The sequence below is a fragment of the Brienomyrus brachyistius genome, chromosome 22 (genome assembly GCF_023856365.1).
Source record: "Brienomyrus brachyistius isolate T26 chromosome 22, BBRACH_0.4, whole genome shotgun sequence".
Classification (NCBI taxonomy): domain Eukaryota; kingdom Metazoa; phylum Chordata; class Actinopteri; order Osteoglossiformes; family Mormyridae; genus Brienomyrus; species Brienomyrus brachyistius.
Window position 1 is genome coordinate 4534940 of NC_064554.1, and position 24004 is coordinate 4558943.

General features: G+C 46.0%; 1 protein-coding gene across 1 annotated transcript; it reads left to right on the forward strand.

Annotated features, from left to right (window-relative positions):
• The first annotated feature begins 5002 nt into the window (after window positions 1–5002).
• On the forward strand, window positions 5003–22711 carry LOC125717651 (envoplakin-like). The gene is made up of 22 exons (XM_048990805.1): window positions 5003–5156; window positions 6795–6891; window positions 7189–7343; window positions 8294–8405; window positions 8511–8642; window positions 8840–8881; window positions 9905–10066; window positions 10366–10473; window positions 10699–10794; window positions 11001–11111; window positions 11834–11980; window positions 12308–12462; window positions 12569–12666; window positions 13033–13205; window positions 14556–14734; window positions 14945–15083; window positions 15431–15624; window positions 17390–17540; window positions 17733–17816; window positions 18024–18131; window positions 18356–18448; window positions 18868–22711. Exons 1-22 carry the CDS (start codon window positions 5101–5103, stop codon window positions 22312–22314), a joined length of 6039 nt encoding a protein of 2012 aa, XP_048846762.1. The 5' UTR covers window positions 5003–5100; the 3' UTR covers window positions 22315–22711.
• The last annotated feature ends 1293 nt before the right edge of the window (window positions 22712–24004 follow it).

Sequence of the window (24004 nt, forward strand, 5' to 3'; positions counted from 1 at the left end):
CTAGACTTGACAAGCTAAGCGTGGAAGTTAGGAGTCATTCAGAGTCACCGTGAGAGTCTCCGCTGAAGCTACTCTCAAAAACAGACTGCGGAGAGGTTGGCAACAAACGAAATTCTGGCGATTTAAGTATCGCTTAACGGCAAAGTCGCTGAGGTGCCAGAAGTCGTTCGAGCACTAGGGAGGACTTACAGCCTGACGGATTCTTTGCAGGGTTCTTTAAGAGAGCGTGTCATTTCAGCTGCCAGCTCATTTCCTGGCCCCAAACCAACAATTCAATAATACGTAGTCAACAGAGTTCTTGTCGATGAATGTGACCAAACTGCATATTTAAGGATTCACAGAAGTCTAATGAACTTTTCTTGTGAGCTAATCATTCCCAGCTTACAGTCACTCCTTTGGGGCGACGGAGTGAGGGAAACTTCACTGGGACTCGCTGAGATGCAGAGCTGCCACTGTATTCACCTCTGAGAAGTTGTGTCATGTTTAAATTCCTGCCGCGTTTATGGCAGTATTGAAGGTCAGATTATCACAGTGATGCAGATGAAAAATATGTCAGAAGCGTTTAAGTAAAATGCTCGAATGTAACCGATTATCACACACCTCGCAAAGGGACCTGTTTGCTTAGGTGCGATCATTACGAGAGTAAAATCGTTCTCGTTTGTCTAGTTTCCTTTTCCTAGCTTTGATACATTTTTATATAAGCTTACAATGGATCAATTTGAACATTTGGCAACGCTTTACATTAACTGCACCTTCATAATGCTTTTGTATTGCATTCATAAAGACGTTCAGTACGCCTTCATACATTACATTAAGTATTCAGAAATCATTCATAAACATCATGCGGTGCACTGAATGTTCTATGAATGCATTATGAGGGTGCACTGAATGTTCTATGACTGCATTATGAGGGTGCACTGAATGTTCTATGAATGCATTATGAAGGTGCACTGAATGTTCTATGAATGCATTATGAAGGTGCACTGAATGTTCTATGAATGCATTATGAAGGTGCACTGAATGTTCTATGAAAACATTATGAAGGTGCAGTTAATGTTCTATGAATGCATTATGAAGGTGCACTGAATATTCTATGAATGCATTATGAAGGTGCACTGAATGTTCTATGAATGCATTATGAAGGTGCAGTTAATGTAAAACGTTACTGAACATTTTCTAAATCTAGGAAGGAAACTTAGTGAATCATTGGGGAACTTAATCAATAAATGCAGTAATGTCTATTTTGGCACTGCTAACACATTGTAATTATTTTTGGACCGTAGTGTGTGACAGTGTGCGGCTTTTGTGTCACACTGTGCTCTGGGGCGTTTAAGCCCAAAGGCTGCTCTTCTTGTCATGCCGTGCCAGTGATGCGGGAGGCTGTGTGTGGTTCATGTGCTGGTCCCGGCTGTCGGTGTTTCAGAAAACGATTATCTGGCTTCATCCCCGTACTTCTTTCCCCGCTTTGTTGGATACCGTGCGTTATACGGCTGCAAATCCAGTTTCAGCAAAACTCAGAGTGTCCTTACAGTACAGACTGGAACAGCAGTGGAGCTCACTGCCCCCGTACTGTCTGAACACAGGAGGAAGAGCATGTTAACATCAAGGGGCTCCGGAGGATAGTTTAGTGCTCAATGTGTTGGTTGTTTCCGACACAGATGCGAGAGCATGGGGGGCATGCGGATGTTCTGGAGGACTTTGCTTGGCCCTAGATGGAGTCAATGATGGGGCAGTGGAGGTTTGTTCAGGGGAGACGTTGGTGTGGATTTTTTCCCCCAGAATTGCGTCAGTTTATTCCACTGCTGGAATACAATGTCTGCCACGTAAAATAACCAGTGAGTTGTCTGTATGAGTACTTTGTATGAGTACTGTACTGTATAATTGTGCAGTCTTGGATGTTTTATATTTCATAGTTTTGTTTTACATTGATAACACAGTCGCCCATCTCCAAAACATGAGCAATTTTATACCACGAGATGTTGTCGCCTTCCTACTGTAGGCAACAGCACAATTCGACTGCCAAGAATTTCTACTGATGTCGTGAGGGCCAGTGGTTGGAAGGTTACTTTTAGAATGCATTCCATTACAGATTATGGAATCCATGCTCTAAATTTTGTAACATAATCCATTAGAATACTCAAAGTTAGTACTGTAATCTAAGTACTTTGGATTACTTTCCAAACTTGAACATATATGTAATTGATATGGAAGACAAAAAAATGAATTCAATATCCTGGTTACTTTCAAATTTATCTGTTGATTTTGACTGCAGTCAGACAGCGCTTGCATTGTCCTGCTACGATTCGTCCTTTTATGTTTTTGAATGTGAAATATTCATGGAATTTTTGTGCATTAAAAGCATTGTGTCGTTGTGCAATTCCGGTCACTTCCGCGGCTGGATCCCTTTTGTTAGTATCTGTTTTTTTTTGGTAGGAGACACCTGGAAATAGACTATTATTGGATACATTTTGAACAAAATGAATTCGGAAGTTTTTAAAAAATTAACAGTGAAATTGAAAGTAATATCTTGAATAACCTACATGTTTTTGAAAAGTGTATTTTGATTACATCAGTTTACATGGGAATTTTAAAGGAATACAATTACTCATATATTGTATATCGTGAATACATACTGTAACACCGTTACTCTCCAGCCCTGGTGAGGACTGATATGAATCCTTGTGGCTGAGATCACAATAATGTAGATTGTAGTAATGTAAACATGACTTTTGATTTTAGGCCAAGATTGTTGGTTATTTACATTATTTTGTATTTAAGTGGAAATGCAGAAAAGCAGGAATCCCACCACGTCGCAGCTTCAGGTTACATTGTACAAGTGGCTGATGAGATCAATCTGGTGCCAGAAAAACGAATGAGTTGCAAACTAATGATACTGTAAATGTTTTCAATGATCTGTCAAAACAGGTGAAACCCGGGGGGAGGGGGGAGGGGATGTGCACAGGCTTTGCTGTCTCACGTCGCACGGGTTGCTATGCTTGCTTCCTAGCCATATCTTTCTCCCCCCCCACACTGTATGTGTGGCCTGTATCACCCATAGTGTGCGATTTTTTGTGTGGTTATGGGCCTTGCCTAGTTCTGGTGTCCTTCCTAGAGGGTTTCCCGGAGTTCCTCGGGGTTTCTGGGTTAGGCTGTGGGCTCGTTGTACCTCCGACTGGGACTGTGAGGACCCCCCAGGTACGCATCTGTACCCGTGTCTGCGTGTCTTGTAGTCAGCAGAGTCATATTAACACCCCAACTGCTCCAAGGGACGCTGGAAGCTGAGCTGACTGCCTGTCTACTCAGTCACAGCCGAAGCTTCCACAGCAAGATAAGATGCGAAGGAGGACGACAAACTAAAATGCTAATGATTTCGTTTTACCTAAATAGCAAAGTCATTCATTTGGCTGAAATCATCCCAGCAAAAGTAATTTGGTTATACTTTGACAAATTCTTTGCATTTGTGTATTTGGGAATGTCAGCTATTTGCTGGCATCAAGCCACACAGACACACACAGACACACACACACACACACACACAGACACACACACAGACACACACACACACACACACACACACACACACACACACAGACACACACACAGACACACACACACACACACACACAGACACACACACAGACACACACACACACAGACACACACACAGACACACACACAGACACACACACACAGACACACACACACACACACACACACACACACACACACACATACACACACAGACACACACACACGTTTGTTTTAATATCTTTGTGGGGACTCTCCATTCATTTCTAAGAGCATAGCTCTAACCCCAACAATGACGACCCTAACCCTACCCAAACCCTAATCTTAACTACAAGTAACCAAACTAAATACAAGACATTAGCTATTTTAGTTATTTATTGCATTCACAGACTTTTATAAAATTGCGTTTTCCCTTGTGGGGACTGGAAAAATGTCCCCACAGTGTCAAAATGATAGATTACTCAGGGCATCAGTCCCGTGGGGTGGTGGAATGAGTCAGGAAAAGTTAAGTAAAAGGGCCGTACTGCTGATTGAATGTAACCGGTTATCATACATTTTGCAAAGGGACCCTGAATGTTTTATGACTCTGCTCTGTTAGAGAACCTTTGGTTCCTCTTTGGAAGGTTTTGGTAAGGAGGGTCTGTTGCTTCTGTGTGATTGTTAGGAGAGAGAGTCCTACTGAACCTTCTGGTTTATCTAGTTTACTCTTGTTGTCTATGATAGATATTTATTTTTACATGATATTTCATCTGTCTTTCAACCAATTATCTCACTGTTTCTCAATCTGGTCCTCAGGGACCCACAGAAAGTCCATGTTTTTGCTCCTACCTGGGACTGGATTTTCTCCCCGAGGACTGAATTGGGAAACACTGATCTATCTTAATCGAGGTCCTGGGGACCTGGAGCCGATCCTAGGTGGCACAGTGCAGAAGGTTGGGACCACCCTAGACAGGATTCCCGTCTATCACAGGACACCAATGCTCACACTGTGGGCAAGTTAGAGATGCCAGCTATGATAAGTGCATGTCTTTCGGAATCCCACCAGTACTTAGAGCCTCCATGCTGAGTGGAGGGGGGGTTTAAACCCCCAGCCTCAGAGGTGTGAGTGCCTCTGTGCCACTCGGTCAACCTTTTTGAATTTTTATTATTTAAATGGCATATAGCAAACAAGTTAATATATTAAAAAATAGTATGTACTTGGGCAAAATAGTACAGAATAGTATGTACTTGGACAAAATAGTACAAAATAGTATGTACTTGGGCAAAATAGGGCAAAATAGTACAAAATAGTATGTACTTGTACTAGAATTCTAGAGACATATCAATAAGCAGTGAGGGGAGGTGGCAGCAGCAGGGGTGATAATGGGAGGTAATGAGAGTACGCAGAACAGGTCTGCCCAGTTTCATGGAAGCCTTTGTCTCCTTGACGACATGGCAGTGCCCAGGGTGGAGCCTCAGTGCAGACTGTACTTTAACTCAGTGCTCTCAGGAGACTCACTGCTCAGACTCACCTTTGGTGAAGCGGGAGACACAGGAGGGAAGTGAGAGAGAGGAACACAGAGAGACCTCAGGATGTCTAAGAAGGACAGCTACGCAGGGAATGACATCAGCTCCAGCCCGAGCACAAGGTGAGCCACTATTTGCTGCTGCTCTTTAGCAGACCTAACACTGGGTCTAATTTTCCTCACAAGTGTTCGATCTTTCTTGCCAGACCTGCCGGTTTTACTGACCGCTGAAGGCTAATACGGTGTAGTTTTACCTGGCTGTATGGCTGAGTATTTATTGGTTTGACTGTCAGACTAAGGCATAAGCTCACAGGGGTTCTGAATCAATGACCTTCTGATCCCAAGTGCAGGTTCGAGTGAGTGGTTTCCATTTCCCAAATGACTGCTCTTGGTATGATGCCGTAGGGCTGTTTACACTTGGTGTGGTCTAAAAGATGGCTCTGAGGACATGCGTCTGTATGTGTATGTGAGCATGTATACATTACATTGTGGGGACATTTCAGCCTGTTATTTTGACATTGTGGGGGGCATTTTTTCAGTCTCCGCAAGGGGAAACTCAATTTTATAAAAATCTGAATGCAATCAAAAAACTAAAAATAGACAAAAGTCTTGTGTCTTGTTTGGTCACTTACGGGTAAGGTTGTCATTGTTGGGATTAGGCTAATGTCCATAGAATGGAGAATCCTTTTAAAGATATAGATACGTAACCTCTCTCTCAGTGTGTGTGTGTGTGTGTGTGTGTGTGCGTGTGCGTGTGTGTCTGGGTGAAATTTGCCATTCGTTACCTGGCCTCAAGCATCCAAAGCATGCTAGGTGTGGCTAAACCATGTACAAAATAAACAGTGACTACTTATGTGTCTCAATCAGATGTCAGATGGATGCCTGATAAACATGTCAATGGGTAATTTGCTGAAAATCACCAATCAAAAACATTTTGAGAAATTAATATTGATCAAAGACAATGCAAGATACACTTATACGCCACACAAGCTTTAAGTGTAACTTTACCTGGACAGTGAATTGTCTCTAAGGAGAGAAACACATTCATCAAACTGACAGCCTTTGACAGGAAGCCATGAACTGACAACCTTTCAGTCATAAACTCGACTGAATATTTTTAAGGATTTAAAACCTTTCTTTATTAATATAGAGTCATACTGCTTGTTTGGCAAAAGGTAAATGATTGAAGTAAGCCTCACTCCCAGTTAGCTGCAGTTGCTGTGACTACAGCAGTCCCTTGATTTGTGCTACTAATTCATTCCTGAAAAAAGGAAAATTAAAAACATAAATATGAGACCCATTTTCATTATTTTGAAGGGGGGGGGGTTTAAAGTGCTTCCCTCCTAACCCAAAAACTCCCAAACATCCCAAGATCAATAACAGATACTCCTATAAGTAATAAAGAACAATTTGAAATAATACATTTCAATGCAATGAGGCTTTTTTGTCTTTACTTATTTTGCTGAGGAAATTGACACATAATTGTTTTTTTTTCCAAAAAAAACCCAAAACAAAATCCCCTCTGTGCTTTTTGTTAATTTTGCTTACGAGATACAATGAGTCAGATATTTTGAAAACCAACACAATACTCTCCAAAAAAATTTATGAGAAGAAACGCGATGCAGGTGGTAGGAGTGTCATTTGTGGTATTATAGCTCATGGATGGATAGTTTTTGCCTGGCCGGATTTAATTAACGCGGTTCTGTCCATTGATGGCAGTAAGCTTGACTCTCCCTGTCTGCATCTGTGTCGCCCCCATAGGCCTGATGTCAATCTGTCTACGCTGATCAATCGCATGCAGATGGATGCAGACCATGTGGAGAAAAATCTCATTCTTGCTGAGGAGAAGCTGGTTCTGGTATCAACACTTGATCTTGATGCACCAACACACAATTTTAGTGCAGGCAGAGTGTGGACATATGGATGCAGACACCTTACAGGCAGTACACACACACACACACACACACACACACACACACACACACACACACACAGGCCAACATGAGACACATATACAGAGACAGAGGAGTATGTGTCCTGCGCAGACACACACGCAGACACACAGACCAGTACATGGACCATCCAGTTTCTGTACACACATATCTTTTAAGTAAAGCATTCCTGCAGCCAGCTGTATAGATGTAATTCTTGTCAGGACTCTGAACACGGGAAGAATGGCCTGAGGATGCAGTACCAGAAGGACTGCAGTGGCTGGCTGGACGAAGCAGACAAACATTTCATGGGACTCATCCTGGACCTGGAACAGGCCAAGAAGCTGGGCCACCCCCAGTGCCGGGAGATCGAGCTGGAGTGAGTGCAGTAACCAGGCATCATGGACCGTCCAGATGTCGGGGGGATACAGATCCTGTGCATCCACTTCACTTTGTGCTTATGAGGATTCCTCAGGGGACTCTCTCCACCTGCTTGCATGTACAGTTATTTAGCAGGCAGACGCGTCTGTCCAAAGTGAGGCAGATAGTATATAGGAAGCCTACAGCTGTTGGGGAGTCCGTCTGCTAGGCCAAGCGTCCAGTGGGGGACCAGCTGCCAGTAAGGCAGCATAGTTGCGGGAACAATAGCTACACAAGGATGTAATATAAAGAAAAGTTATTCAAATAAACACAGAGAGAATCCATCATGAAATTAGAGTTTCAAAAAACTACGAGAACATCCAGTTCTGCCAAGTGAAGACAGAGAAGCAGCCAGGGTTAGTAGTATGAAGAGGTTAGATCGTAGTGAGGTCAGCTTCTTGTAGAGATTAGATGTTGTTGTTTAACTCTAAAAAAAGTACTTTGGAGACTGAGGGGCGTGTTGTGCTTTTTTTGGTGGCTTAATGGTTAGGGAAGCGCACGTGTAATTGAAAGGTTGCAGGTTTGAATCCCTGACCAGCAAGGCACCACTGAGGTACCCTGAGCAAGGTACAGCCCCCAAGCACTGCTCCCCGGGCGCTGAATTAGCTGCTATGTCACATCGTCACATATGGGTTAAATGCAGAGAACACATGTCGTTATTGTACACTGTGTGCTGTGATGTGTGAACAACGACAATAGATCACTAAATTCTGATTCCTTAAAACATCCCATTGCGCTGATGACCTTCTTTCATGTCTGCTTTAGCCAGTCTGTCAGTTCCTTGGCAAGGAAGAGTTTCACTTCCTTGGTTGACTGTAAGCTCAGCAAATCAGCCCTCTTTGCTCTAGAGAAGCGGTGATGTACCCTGCGTGTCTGAGCTCCTCTCGTTTCCCCTTCTCTCGTCCACAGTATCGGCAGCCTCCGAGAACGATGGGAGTCAGATTATGCCATTTACCGTGACATCTACGAGAAGAAAGGGAAGTCTGAAGTCGATTGGCCGGCGATGCTCCGTCAGAAGCAGGTAGGTCCTCACTGTCTCAAGCAGGGTGGGAACTAAGTGCTGCTCCCACTATTAGACGTCAGCTAGGCTGCAGGCTCATTCAACATTGCAAATGTTGCTTCACAGAGGCAGGTGACCATGGGGGAATATGGACCTGGCGTGCCTGATGTTGAGAAACAAATTGCCTCCCACAACATCCTGCACAAGGAGATCGAATCATACCGCCCCCTGGTGGAGTCCTCCGCCTCGAGTTCTCTGGTTTGTGTCTCCTTATATATGTTTGCCAGCCACGTGTCATTGACCCTGTTTGCCGATGTGTCCCGAGTGCTTGCAGACTTGCAGTCACTGTAGCAGTTTTGCTTTAAAATGAGGATTCTGATTCAGGTTAGATCCATTTGCAGTGACACGTGCAAGTGCTGCATACACAAGCCTAATGGAAATGGTCTGGTTTGCAGGGTGACTTCTCTGCCCTCCAGACACAGTATAAAGACCTTCTGGTGAGTATTCTGACCAAACCTCTGTCTGTGTCTGTGGCGGTGATTCATCACGGCTCTCGGATGCTGCACTTTACAGCTTTACAACATCAACCCCGATGAGATTTTATGATTTTACAGCTGCGGCACCAACTGCTGGAATGCCTTATCTGGCCTGTAAACGCTCAGCAATTTAGTTAACTTTTATTAAGTGAGGTGTGTCTTACAACAAGAACTAGCGCATAACGCCATCATGATGCAATAGAACAGAATAGAATACAATACAATACATCCATCCATTTTCCAAACCGCTTATCCTACTGGGTCGCGGGGGGTCCGGAGCCTATCCCGGAAGCAATGGGCACGAGGCAGGGAACAACCCAGGATGGGGGGCCAGCCTCACACACCATTCACTCACACAGACACTCCTACGGGCAATTTAGCAAATCCAATTAGCTTCAGCATGTTTTTGGACTGTGGGGGGAAACCGGAGTATCGGGAGGAAACCCCACGACGACATGGGGAGAACATGCAAACTCCACACACATGTGACCCAGGCGGAGACTCGAACCCGGGTCCCAGCGGTGTGAGGCAACAGTGCTAACCACTGCACCACCATGCTGCCCCGAACACAATGCAATACAATACAATACAATACAATACAATTGAATTGAATTGAATTGAACTGAATTGAATTGAATTGATACTTTACTGATCCCCATGGGAAAATTCTTTTCACTTATCCACGAGACAAGGGGAGTATTTTGATGAATGCGTGTGATGAATGATGACAGGTGATTATTGGTGGGGGGAGGGGGGAGAGAAAATATTCCAGTATTTAAAGTGCTTGAAATAAAGATGAGGTGGACTGATAATCTTAATCACCTGACAACCCCCCCCCTCACTGAAATAGCCACCCCCCATGTCTCACATCTGATTTGTTTGTGTTGCTGATTCTTTCTGAACAATGTTAAAGTCTTTCTGCACTAATGTTCCGCCTGCACATATTCCCCGCCCCCCCCCCCCCCCCCCCCCGTCCCACCCCAGGAGAGCTCCCAGCAGCGCTCACGCCACCTGGCCAACCTGTATGACTACCTCCTGGCCTGCACCCGGGAGACGGCCTACCTGCACAACCAGCAGGAGAAGGTGCTGAAGCTGGACTGGAGTGACCGCAACCTCAGCCTGCTGGATGTGTGCCAACTGGACGAGGTTCGTTTCGGGGAATTCTGGGAAAACAGCATCACATGGTAGGGAAAAAACCTTACTAAGAGACATAGATAAATTATACTGGTGCTGTTGAATGTAATAATAATATTCATCATCATTATCATTATGTTTATAATTGACTTAAGCAGTTATGTATATTTAAGTGACAGCTCAGTGACGGCTAAACGCTTCATTAATTAAAACTCATATGGAATGACATCAGACTCAGAATGACACTCAGAAAAGCGCGCGGGCGCAATTACGACAGGCAGCAGACACATCTCTGCATGTGCCTCCACCAGAATTTCAAGGCCAAGAGTCTGCAGTCACATGAGAGCGAGGCGGACAAGCTGCAGACTGAAGGCACTCAGCTCATCCAGAGAGGACATCCTGCCAGCCAGACCATCACGGTCGGTGTGAACATGCACAGACATGCAGACACACACACACACATACGCAAATTGGTCTTCCTATCTAAATGGGGACCTCAATCCCAACAATGGCAACCATAACCCCCACCCAGCCATAAGTAACCAAACAAAATACAAGACTTTTCTCATTTCTAGTTTTTTGATTATTGGAATCGTATCCCGTGGACTGAGTGTCATTTCCCTCGTGTCCCCACCGGGCTGCAGACTCACAGGGACAATCTGCAGAGTGAGCGGCAGAAGTTCCTCTCCCTGTATGACTGCCGGGAGAAACACCTCGACAACATGAAGGAGTACAAGAAGGTAGAGCTCAGGATGCCATGGCAACACTGCTGGAGAGAATGGGATGTGACACTTACGTTTTGTGCAGATTAATTCTTTTGTTATTATAACAGACATACATTAAGAGTTATCTTTGTTCAACAAAGGCTGAGATGGTCAAGCTGCCTGTTCCACTGAGATGAAGGGATTGTATGTCAAGGTCCTATAACGGGCCGCATCCTTTTCAGTTCCAGGGAGACGCCGAAACATTGTCTGACTCTCTGAGGAAACTCAGCACTAACCTGGACCAGGTGACGCGAAGCTACAGGTCCAGCACGGAGGTCCAGCGGCCACTGGAGGTAGGACACCCCAGCGGGACACGCAACGAGCGACTGGTCTGAACGTTCGCCGGTGGATCGATTTCATTCGAGGGGGAGCAATGAGGAATAATTACACATCTGCGTGTGTAAATGCTAGAGTGACCCCCTAGTTTTCTTGAGGATCTAGACCTGCCAAGGGAGTTGTGCCAGTTGTCTGGAGGACTGGCTTTGTTTTTTTTGGGGGGGGGGTGGGGGGGTTTTCCCATACTGGAGCTTCTGAAATTTCCAGTTTACACGCCATTTTTCTCAGCTGATTAAATGATTGAAGACCAAAAAATACATAATTCTTAAGCATAAATTGCTTTATTCTTTTAATTACAAGTCAGCAAAACATTTAAGAGTTGCATATCGTAATTGTATGCTATTGTTGTTTGTAGACTTGCTTTTCATTGTGGATGTGTGAGAAAAGAAAGACGTGTGCGAATCCTGCGAAATGCGTGAGAATCTTGCGAAATGCATGAGAATCCTGCGAAATGCGTGAGAATCTTGCGAAATGCGTGAGAATCCTGCGAAATGCGTGAGAATCCTGCGAAATGCGTGAGAATTTTGCGAAATGTGTGCGAATCCTGCGAAATGCGTGAGAATCCTGCGAAACGTGTGCGAATCCTGCGAAATGCGTGAGAATCCTGCGAAATGCGTGAGAATCCCGGGAGATGACACTCAGCCCGTCTCACCTCATCTCCGCCCCTCTCTGCTCCTAGGATGACGATCGACTCCTGAAGCAGAGCGAGGAACTCCTGGCTGACCTGCGGAAGAGAAGCGTCTCTGTGTATCCCCTGCGTTCTCGCCGTCGCCCCCCCGTCAAGGGCCCCACGGCCGTGTCACTGTGCGACTGGAAAGATAGCAATGTATGACCCCTCCCTCGGCGTTATTGCAAACCACTTATTGTTGCAAGGAGCACATGGTTACATAACATTTTTACACAATAACCAGCGCACATCTCCACTGCCTGCGTAAATGGTAGACCTTGCTGTTCTGGGGAACTCTGCAGTTAGCTCTATCAGTCAGGTGTGGTCCATTCCAGGAAGGCATAAAATAAATCCCTCACCTTTGCTTGGGGCACAGTGATCAGGTCGCCTGCTGTAGGGGTGTGTCTTTCACCCAGAGGTTACATGACGTTAGGCCACGTAGATATGTTTTTTTCGACTGAGCTCACTCCATCTGTGGCCTTCCAGTGCTCGGTGGCCAAAGGGGAGAGGTTCACTCTGCAGTCCAACTACGATCCAGAGCGCTGGAATGTGCAAGCTGGCAATGGAGTGACGAAGAGTGTGCCGGGGGCCTGCCTGGTAGTGCCACCACCAGACCTAGAGGCCTCGGACCGGGTGGACAGGTAACTCGCGTACCAGCTCGGCTCCCAAGGCTTCCATGTCTGGTCCTCCAGGCCCAGGATAAACCCAGTCTGACACCTTGTTCCTGATGAATGCTGATGTCACCAGGCTGGAGAGAGATCTAGCAGACCTGAAGAAGAAGAGAGCCAACATCCAAAGCGGGCCGAAGAGCACCAGGGTGGAAGTTGTGCAGACACAGTACTCAGGTATGGAGGTGTGGCTCCATGGAGCAGAATTTCCCAGTTAGCTGAATAACTTAAGCCGAACATGAAAACTGGGGAATGAGAAGAGAGGTAAGTGACATTCCTATTAGACAATCCTTGGCTGAGGTTATCTGACTAATGAAGAAATCCTGCTTTGTGGAAGAGCCACCTGAATGAGAGGACCGGAATATGTTACTCCCATTTGGCGTATACCTCTCTGTGTGTCTCACATCCTACTGCTCTGTTGTAATTCTCTTTGGGTTCTTGAAATGTGCTATATATAAATGAAATGAATGAAGTATTGTTGTTGCTGCTGTTGTTATTGTCCACTAATTTGAAATTTTACCGAAACCTCTGTCTGTCCCACAGTCCTCGCCTCCAGCCCCACAGATGACCCCAAAGTGCGGGCTCTGTCCAGCCAGCTGGACAGGATCAGTGATGACCTGGAGCAGGCTAGGCGTGACACTCTGGGCCGACTGAGAGCACCGCTGGACCACAAGGACCCTATGCGGGACTTGTCCAACCGTTTGAAGGAGCAGGAGGTGAGAGACATGGGCTGTCATCCCTGCCGCTTACGGCCATATAGTAACCTCTGTATTACATACAGTCATAATGATGCCAATGGTGGTACAAAGTTCTGGACCATAATGAGATAGTAAGTAGTAAGTATAACAAAAAGCGGACACACTTTGCTTCAATATGAAGTGTTGGGTGAAGACTTCTAATACAATGGTATTGAATGGTTGTATGTTGTGGTATATACACAGACAATTCAGATACATGTTGCTATGTAACTGATACCTTTCTGCAAACATTGTTCTACTTCAGGTGACCTATTTGGCTCGTCTGCTCAGCTAATGCATATGCCAGGGTGCATTGTTGGCTGTGGTTGGCTGGATGCAGTAGTCAAATGGGGCTTTTCCACCGGCATACAGGAACCGGCCCATTCCCGAGCCATACCGCGAAGAGAGACTGGTTACTGTGTAGTTCCAGTTCACTGCAGAGGGTCGTTGCTGAGTTTGGAGAGTGCTAATTTCTGGTAGAACATCCGTAATATGCTAGCATGCATCGAGTGATGCTAGTAGAATTGGCAGCTTTTGTAAATTTGCATTACGAATCCATTCTGGTTAGCTGTTCTATATTACCTTTTTAAATAGGAGGTCATAAATTTTCAAGTTCTGCGTTTTTGGGAATGCATTAATACATCTTGATGTGTGAAAATACTAATAATTAATAATACACAGAATTAGCCTTTTTTTTTTGTTTTGATAATCCATGCGGGGGCGGCATGGTGGTGCAGTGGTTAGCACTGTTGCCTCACACCTCTGGGACCCGGGTTCGAGTCTCCGCCTGGGTCACGTGTGTGTGGAGTTTGCATGTTCTCCCTATGTCGTCCTGGGGTTTTCTCCGGGTACTCCGGTTTCCCCCCACAGTCCAAAAAGATGCTGAGGCTAATTGGATTTGCTAAATTGCCCATAGGTGTGCATGCATGCGTGAGTGAATGGTGTGTGAGTGTGCCCTGCGATGGGCTGGCCCCCCATCCAGGGTTGTTCCCTGCCTCACGCCTGTTGCTTCCGGGATAGGCTCCGGACTCCTTGCGACCCAGTATTATAAGCGGTTTGGAAAATGGATGGATGGATGGATGATAATCCATGCTTATTGATGCTGAACACCAGTATCTCTTCACTTTCAACTAATCAGATGGTGCTGATGCATCCAGCTCATTTTGGTCACACTGCTAGTAAGCAGATCCATGTCAGCGCCATTATGGCTGGTCTGCCTCTTGTATACTCTGCAATAAAAAACCGTCAGTTCGCGGTACGGGTTGGGTACGGCTCCGTTCCTGCTGGCAGTGGAAAAGCGCCGAAACTGTATCTGTTCTCTGTCATCAGCATACAGACTCAGTCCTGAAGAATCTGGGGGAGGAGACAGCGACTGTCCAGCGGGGGGTTGAAGCCCTTTCATCTGTGAAACCCAGTGATGCTGTTATCTCTGCCCTACGGTTAAAACTGAACACCACCAAGAACAAACATGATGATGTCACTTCCCTGGCTGATTTATATAGCAAGAAGTGAGTCCATACGCCTCACCCGAATGCAGTTTAGTTATTAATCAAAAGAATATGTATATATTTTTGGCAGATTCACTGGGTTATGGTGTCCTTGTCCAGAAGGTTGTGGGTTTAAGTACCATGGTGGAAGTGGGTCATCTGAAATTCAGAGAATATGGGCACCACCCAGGTCTGTAACCCCCACCATCTGACCTCTCTCACTGCCACAAGGGCCAACGCTTCTGTCTACCTGGAAAACCAGATGGAGAAGGTGGACGTCTTTGTGTCGGGATTTGAAAACCAGCTGGCTGAAGAACTGCCTCTCCAGGACAAGCCAGGGGCCCTCCAGGAACGCCGCGAGGAGCTGCAGGTACACACACACATTTCCAGCTGCACCCGTAGGAGAGGTCCTCCCCAGTTAAAAGCAAGCAGCCTTGCTCTGGGGTCCAATCCCTTAAAAGACTCTCTAAGATGTAATAACATGCAGAGTGCTGTCTATCTTATAGGCCTTCATACATTGAGGTTGTTAGGGTAAGGAAATGGCTTCCAGAATATTGTGTGGTGTTACACATGCGCAAAACAACACCCCTCTCTGAGATCCAAACCAATAACCTTATGGATATGAGCCCAACATTATAGCCAGTAACCCCCGCCCCCTCACCCCCATACCCCTTTCTCATCTCCATTGCTCTCTCCCTGGTTCCTCTCCCGTCACAGCGCATACGCAAGAACGTGGCCGTCAGGGAGAGTGACATGCAGCAGTTGGGTCGCGACCTGGAGGCCGTGCAGCAGATGTGTAGCTCTCTGCAGGCCGGCTACCAGGAGTACTGCCCCGACCTCGGCAGGCAGAACACTGAGGTCCAGAGCATCAGGAAGCGCTACAGCAACCTGCAGAACCAGCTGAAGAGCAGGTCAGGCCTGCCATGGCGGTGATGCATGTACAAAAGCCAGTTTAAAAATGTTTAAATCAGTGTTTCCCAGTCCAGTCCCCAGAGACCCACAGACAGTCCACATTTCTACTCCCTTCCAGCTTAGCTCAGAGGGAGCAAAAACATGGACTGACTGTGAGTCTCTGGGGACTGGAATGGGAAACACTGATTTAAAATGATCGACAGGCGGATCGGTGCGGCGTCAGCAGTCATGCGGGCGCTGCATCGGTCTGTCATGGTGAAGAGAGAGCTTAGCCAAAAGGCGAAACTCTCGATTTACCAGTCGATCTACGTTCCTACCCTCACCTATGGTCATGAGCTTTGGGTAGTGACCGAAAGAATGAGATCGCGGGTACAAGCGGCCGAAATGAGTTTCCTCCGCAGGGTGGCTGGGCTCTCCCTTAGAGATAGGGTGAGGAGCTCAGTCATTCGGGAGGGACTCAGAGTAGAGCCGCTGCTCCTCCGCATCGAGAGGAGCCAGATGAGGTGGCTCGGGCATCTGATCAGGATGCCTCCGGGACGCCTCCCTGGGGAGGTATTCCGGGCATGTCCCACTGGGAGGAGACCCCGGGGAAGACCCAGGACACGCTGGAGAGACTATGTCTCTTGGCTGGCCTGGGAACGCCTCGGGGTCCCCCCAGAGGAGCTGGACGAAGTGGCCGGGGAGAGGGAAGTCTGGGTCTCCCTGCTGAGGCTGCTGCCCCCGCGACCCGACTCCGGATTAAGCGGGAGATGATGATGATGATGATTTAAAATGTACTCATTTAGCCCAACAAGCTTTTAAATGGGAGGGTAGTGGTTGCCTCATGACTTCAGGGCTGCACGTATGATTCCATTAGTGACTAGGTGCCTCGGTGTTGCCCAGAGGTGGAAAGTTCAGATCCAGAAAGTACAAATCCAGACCAAGGTTTTACTTCAGCCAACCAGTTAAGTATAAAGTTCGTCCCCAAATACTATTCGGTTAAAACAAAACCTTGATCTGACTTTGTACTTTCTGAACCTCAACTTCCACTTCTGCCAGTGGTATGTAAGGGTGTCTCCCCTGTGATGGACCAGCATTCTGACTGAGGTGCACCTGGTCTGCTACAGACCCCTTCGTCAGAGTCACCCTATATTGAGTAAGTTAATTATGAAAGATGGATGGAAATGTAAGGGGTGGCACGGTCACCTCACATCATTAGGACCTGGGTTCGAGTCTCCACCAGGGTTCCATGAGTGTGGAGTTTGCATGTTCTCCCCATTGTCATGGGGTTTCCTGTAGGTGCTCCCTGCAGTTTCCCCCCCCATAGTCCGTAAATATGCGGAGGCTAATTGGAGTTACCAAAATGCCCATAGGTGTGTGAGTGTGCTCTGTGATGGTTTGTCGCCCCATCCATGGGTTCTTCTCCACCCTGTAGGCTCCAGATCCCTCACAACTCTGAATAAGACAAGTGGTTTCAGAAAATGGATGGATGGATCTCTAATGGAAATTATTGATATTGTAAAAGGATGTTAGTTTATTGGCGCATTTTTGTCAGCATGGTGACGCAGTATTTACCACGGTTGCCTCACACCTCTGGGACTGAGGTTCGAGTCTCCACCATCCATGGTGGGGTTTCCTTTGGGTACTCCAGTTTCCCCCCACAGTCCAAAAAGACGCTGAGGCTAAGTTTGCCCCGAGATAGGCTCCAAACCCCATGCGACCCTGAATAGGACAAGCGGGTACACAAAATGGATGGATGGATGACACCTAATTTCCATTCCACAGGGAGACTGCCATACGGGACATAGACAGCAAGAATCAGGCCTTCCAGAGTGCTGCCCAGACTCTGACCTCCTTCTTGAACAAACTGCCTAATAATAAGGTTTACCCCAGTGACAGTCTAACCCAAGTCGACAACAAGATGAGCTCCCAATTGGTGAGTGGCCTGGTCATGGATTATATACAGCCAGTCAGAATATTGTTTTAGAGAAGATTTTTGTGGGTTTCATTTAATAATCAAAATACAACAGGCCGAATGTCGATGAATGAATTGCCCACATTTAAATGAATTAAGTATTTGCATGACGTTTTGACACCATGTTGATCCAATTCTGGATGTTGTTTACAGTTAGTGGTGGAGGAAATTTCAAAGAGGAAAGATGATTTGGACAGAATGACAAGCCTGTCCCAGGACCTGCAGAGCACCCTCAGTGTAAGGGCCAGTCTCGTACTGGCAACCCATAGTGTCTGATTATGGATGAATGAGCGTGTGGCCTGTGTTGATTGGCCATCTCACCAAGGGTGTTTCTGGCTGCTGTATATGCAGGATTGGTCAGTTCTGGGCCATTTGACGTTTAAAAGCTGACAGTGACCATGACGTGTCAGTAAAATATGGATTGTTCAATGTTGACTTTTACAGGATTATGACACAAACTGCAACAAGTATCGCTGCATCCTCGATGACAGCGGAATCTCTGCTGCTGAGAAAGTGCACGTCAACACTCTGGTTAAGTCCGTGCAAAATAAGGTGAAGAACACAATTCTCAGCTGTCTTACATTGAGACACCTTCTAATCTCTAGTGAAATCTACCAGAAAACTATGGCTGCAAGTAGTTCCAAACAATATCGTGTAATTAGCATTAGCAGATCAGCAGGTTCTCTGCTTTGGGGATGATGAATTGACCGTGTGTTAGCATTGTAATTTGGACAGAGATCAAGGTCACTAATATACGGTCCCCCCTGGTGCCACAGGAAAAGCATCTTCGGAACCACTTCTCTGAAGTATCTGCGGAAAATGAGCAGCTCCTCAAGCAAATGGGAATCGCCAAAAACCTTATCGTTCAGGTATGATGGGGGCAGCCTGGCCCTACTGAAGTTCATTTTGTGGGAAGTGCTACTAGGCTGGGCAGACTGGGAAGTAGGGTGACCATAAGTCCTCTTTTTGCTGGACTTGCCCTTGTTTCTGGAACCTAAAAATGCGTAAAATGTCTGGGATTTTGCTTTGTTTCATGCTAATATTTTCTTTCTACAGTCCGAACACTTTTGACGCCTGTATTAGCGTTGCTTTGACACCCCTCATGGCGTTCTGCCCCCTCGTTCTGTTCTTTTTTTTGCAAAGCAAAATATGGTCACCCTACTGGGAGGGCAATAAGAGATTTGGTTTGGCATCAACATTTTTTCTTAATCTGACTATGTTATTCATAGTGCCTTATTTGACCAGAGAGCATAGGAAAAATGTTTTCTTTCTTATCGCCTCCAAGCAGAACGGGGAGAAAGCTTCACAAGTGGTGGTCCAACGGCATGTGTTCCTTCAAAGTCAGCAGCAGAGCACAGATGAGCTCGAAAGCCTCAAGCAGGACCTGGTCATGGAGGTTGCTAGGCGGGCCCGTGCAGAAGACGAGCTCGAAACCTATCAGAAACGGATGATATCTCTGAAAAATCGTCGGGGTGTGGAACGTCTGGAGGAGAAGGAGGTGATACATTATTATCGGGATCCAAACCTGGAGAGCCGACTGCAGATCATGCTAAGCAGGATCCATGATGAGGAACTGAAGAATTCTGGGACTAAGGCTGAAATTGAGCTGATCAGTAAGAAGATCGTCCTCCTGCAAAATGAGCTGAAGAATGTGACAGCCAAGCTGGTGACTAAGGTAGTGACAGAGTATGAGAGAGATCCCAAGCTGGAGATAGAAGCCATCAAACTCAGAGAGGAGCTCCAGAAGCTGAGGGAAGAGATTCGAATTCGAGAGAGCGAATTTGTCAGCATGAGGACTGAGATAACCGTTCTGGAGCAGAAGAAGCCAGTCTTCATAGAGAGGGTGGTGAAAAAAGAGATTGTAAAGTTGGAGAGGAATCCAGAGCTTGTGCAGGCTGTCAGCATCTTTCAGACAGAGATTGCCAATGAACATGAAAGATGCCAGCATCTCAATGATGAAATCTTCCACATAAGGGGACAAATCAATTTACTGGAGAGAATGATTCCTACAATAGAGCCCAAAGTCATCATTAAGGAGGTGAAGCGTGTCGAACGGGATTCTGAGCTAGTTAGCGAAGCTCAGAGGCTGAGCACCAGCCTGGAAGAGGAGAGGGTGATGAACAGAAGTCTGATGGAGGAGATTACCAAATACCAGTTTCGCTATGCCCAGGTTGAGAAAGTACAGCAAAGGATTGAAGTCAAGGAGACCACTAAAGAGATCTTCAGAGTAGATCCAGAGACAGAACAGCAGCTTGTGCGCCTGAAGAAAGATCTTCAAAACCTAAGCATACAACGCATAAGTCTGGAGCAAGAAATGAACCTGGTACTTAAGGATCTGGAGTCCCTCCGTTCTCAGAAGCCAAGAGTGGAAGTGAAGGAAGTGACACGACAAGTGGTGAAGGAGGAGGCAAGTCCAGAAGTTGTTAAAGAAATTCAAAGGTTGAACAACCAGCTGTCCATCCTCCAAAGTACCTACAGCAGAAACTTTGAACAACTGATGACTTATAGTAAAGAAAGAGATGAGTGGAAGGCTACGAACTCCAAGGTGGAGACAAAGATTATAAGCAGAGAGACTGTCAGATATGAGAATGATCCTCTGATAGAGAAGGAGGCTGAGAGGCTGAGAAAGGAGGTACGTGAAGAGACCCAGCGACGTCGCACATTTGAGGAAATGGTGTTCAACCTGCAGAACACATACATAGAGCTGGAGAGGCAGAAGCCAGAAGAGAAAGTGGTGGTACGGGAGACAATACGACTGCAAAGGGACCCCAAGCAAATCATTGAGCACGAGAAGCTGAGCAGGACTCTTGATGAGGAAATCAAGTCTCGCAGGAAGTTCGAGCTAGAAGTCCAGCAACTGAGAACCCTGGTGAAGGAGAAAGAGTTAGTCATCACACAGATAGATGAAAGGCAAAAGAAGATACAGGTGGAGATGGAGTTAAGACAGATCAGATCTCGAATCAAGGAGCTAGAGAGTAAGCCGCCGGCTGTCACAGAGAAAATCATCATCGAAGAGGTTGTACAGGTGGAGCGTGACGCCACACTGGACAGAGTAATGAATGACCTGCGTGTGCGCATAGACAGAGAAAGGAGCCTGATCAGCAATTGGGAGAAGGACATTCAGAACCTCAGCATTCAACTAGAGATCCTCCAAAGGGAAAAGTCTGTGGAAAGGGTTGTCTACAAGGAAGTGATCCGGGTTGAGAAGGATGAAACACTGGAGAATGAGAGAGCCCAGCTGAGAGAGCGGGTGTCCTATGAGAGGAACACCAGGAAGAATATGGAGGAAGAGGTAGAGCGTCTGAGTGCAAAACTAAAATACCTGCAAAGCTTAAGAGAGACCAAAACCATAGATATGGACAGCTTTACAAAGAGTCGCAGCCTCCTTCTGAGGGAGAAGGAGACCCTATTGCTGGAGTTTAAGGAGCTAGATTCCAGGAGGCAGGAAACCACAATTTCATTCCAGCAGCAGTCTCAATTGTTGAGTGAACAAAACCAAGTGAACAAGCAAAGGAGCATCATGTTGGAATCTGAAGTGCGGAATCTGGAAAAGGATATTCTGGATGAAAAAGACAAGATCCACAAGCGAGAGCTCTACATAAAGGAGCTGCAGGGGAAGTCGAGAGAAGAAAAGACAGAGACCTCCGAGAGAAAGACGAATGTCTCCACCCGCATCACCATCTTGGATCCTGAAACTGGCAAAGACATGTCACCTTCTGAAGCCTACCTGCAAGGTCTGATTGATAAAAATCATTACATCCATCTCCAGCAGATGGAATGTGACTGGGAGGAAATTTCTACCAATGGCCCAGAGGGTGAGAGATTAATGGTGCTGGATCGCAAAAGTGGCAAGAAATACTCTGTCGAAGATGCCCTGAGGGAAGGCAGATTGACTCAGTACGACTTACATCAATACCGGCAAGGCAAAATGCACATTTCAGAGTTTGCCCTCTTGGTTGCTGGTGGAACAAAGATCAAACCTATCATCCTATCAGAACCGAAAACTCCGGTAACTCCACAAAAGTCATCATTTTCTTTCAACAGCAAACCCACAAACATAGTTTTTGAAGATAAATTGCCCATCTCTGGTCTATATGACACCACCACTAAAATGAGAATGTCTGTACGCACTGGCATAACCCGGAACATCATCGACCCTGATTTGGGTCTCAAACTGCTGGAGGCTCAGGCAGCCACTGGGGGCATCATTGACGTCACTAACGGTACCCGCTACTCCGTCCACAAGGCAACAGTAATGGGGCTTATTGAACGGACCATGATGCAACAGCTGATGAATGCTCAGAAAGCCTTCACTGGGACAGAGGACTCCTTATCTAACAGCCGTCTATCAATTGGGCAGGCCATGCAGAAGGGTTGGGTTCCTAAAGGGAGCGCCCTACGTTTCATGGAAGCCCAAGTCCTGACTGGGGGTCTTGTGGACCCCAACCAGGCAGGCCGATTGCCTATCACGGAGGCCCTGAGATCCAGCTTGATCGATAATTCAGTTGCAGAAGTGCTCAAGGATGATTCCACCTACCCCAAATACCTGGAGGACCCCATCAACAAAGAGATGATCAGCTACAAAGAGGCGATGGCTCGGTGCAAGAAGGATCCACACACAGAACTTCTGCTGTTCCCAGTGGCTTCCAAGGAAATCAGTGGTGGAGCACCAAACTTCTCTTCAAGATCCTCTTCATCTTTCTCCTCTAGGTCTACTTCATACATCGACTTCTAGACTGGTTTGCTGTGAGAATTCTTCACATAACCAAGTGAGGAACTGATAATATGAAATAGTTCTAACAAAACACGAAATAATTAAATAAGCATAAAGAAAATATATGTAATCAAAAACTTTCTCAGGTTTACCAGTATTTTAGCTATTTTTCCTTACCACAAAACTTTAGTTATACAGAGATTCTGAAATGCTATAAATATGGTTGTTTCACAGAGCTGTGTACAATTTCTGGGTTAAGATCAACTGAAATATAGGGCAATTTATTATGTAGGTTTGAGTATGTAATTTTGTTCATATAGCCTGCTTTTCTAATCAATATCTCTGAACCTCTGTCATTATCATCAGTTATTTTAATGCTCACATAATTTGATTAAAATGTGTGCCTACATATATCAAACTTTGAGTCAGCTTTATTCCGTGTGTGCAGGGCATGTACGATGATTTTTTTCCCTGTTTTGTTTTGGTGCTGTGTACAAAAAAAAACAGTGTGTACACAGTAACAGTGCATGGAGAAAGAACGGCAGTACATGCAAAGAACAAAGACAGGAACATAAGATGGATGGGTGAGGCAGAGGCAGGAACACCATGAGGCCTGGGGTTCTTGTTAGTTAGATGTGCGTGAATTTGCATAACAAATAAATAGAAATTAATAATAGATTTCTTGCAGGAAAGTGGGAAGTAATACAGCCCAGGTTCTGTTTTATTAGGGTGACCAGATAAGGACCAGATAATGACCAGATAGGGACCAGTCAGGGAGCTACTTTGAGCTACTTTGGGTTTTACAAACCACTTTTAAACCAACAGGCTCCTGCATGCTTGGCTAAATACTTCAGTTCTTCTTGTACGTTTACTGCTTGGTTTCCATGACTGAAAGATTCATCCAGCTGCTTCGCAGTAGTGATACATGCATGGTTATAGGAGACTGACCAATCAGCACACAGCAAGAACTCCGGCTTCTTGAAATCCAGGTATATTTGATCGAAATAGTAGTTGACAAATCCCGTCTAGTTCAAAGTGTCCTTTCCGACATGGATTATCTGGTCACTCTAGTTCTGCTAGTTCTCCTTATTCATATTGGAGGCAATACCAGTAATGATATGGTGGGGGGTGTGACTTGAAGACCGTGAGGAGCAGTGAGACGGCTCTGGGGAAGGAGATGTTCATCTCCCTAGTCGTTTTGGTCCTCAGAGGCTGGTAGTCTTTCCTAAAAGTGAATTTCTGGAACAAATGCAAACCTACATAGGAGTCACCGATGATTCTTGATGCTTGTTCTACAGTTCTGAAGATGTTCAGTTGAGGGTAGGTTTTGGCTGATGTGACCTTCACAGCAGAATTCACGATGAGCTGTGAAGGTGCCTGCATAGAGCGCAGTTGCAGTGCCGTTAAGGAGACAGAGACAGTGCTCTGGATGGTGGCTTGGTTGTACCACAATAGGATGGGTTGGTAACGAGTTCCCCAACTGCCTCAACAAATGCATCCGTTGCAGTGCTTCCTTAGTGAGAACAGTGGTACGTTTTTCCAGTTTGTGGGATTCTTGAAGTCAACTGCCATTGCCACCATTTTGACAATATTAAGCAATATACCCACATAGCAACGGATTCTGGGCGAGATCCACCTGCATCTCCTTAAATCTGGGGACCAGTGACATTCGGGCAGGAGAATCTGCACTAGAATCTGTCCATAGTGCTGA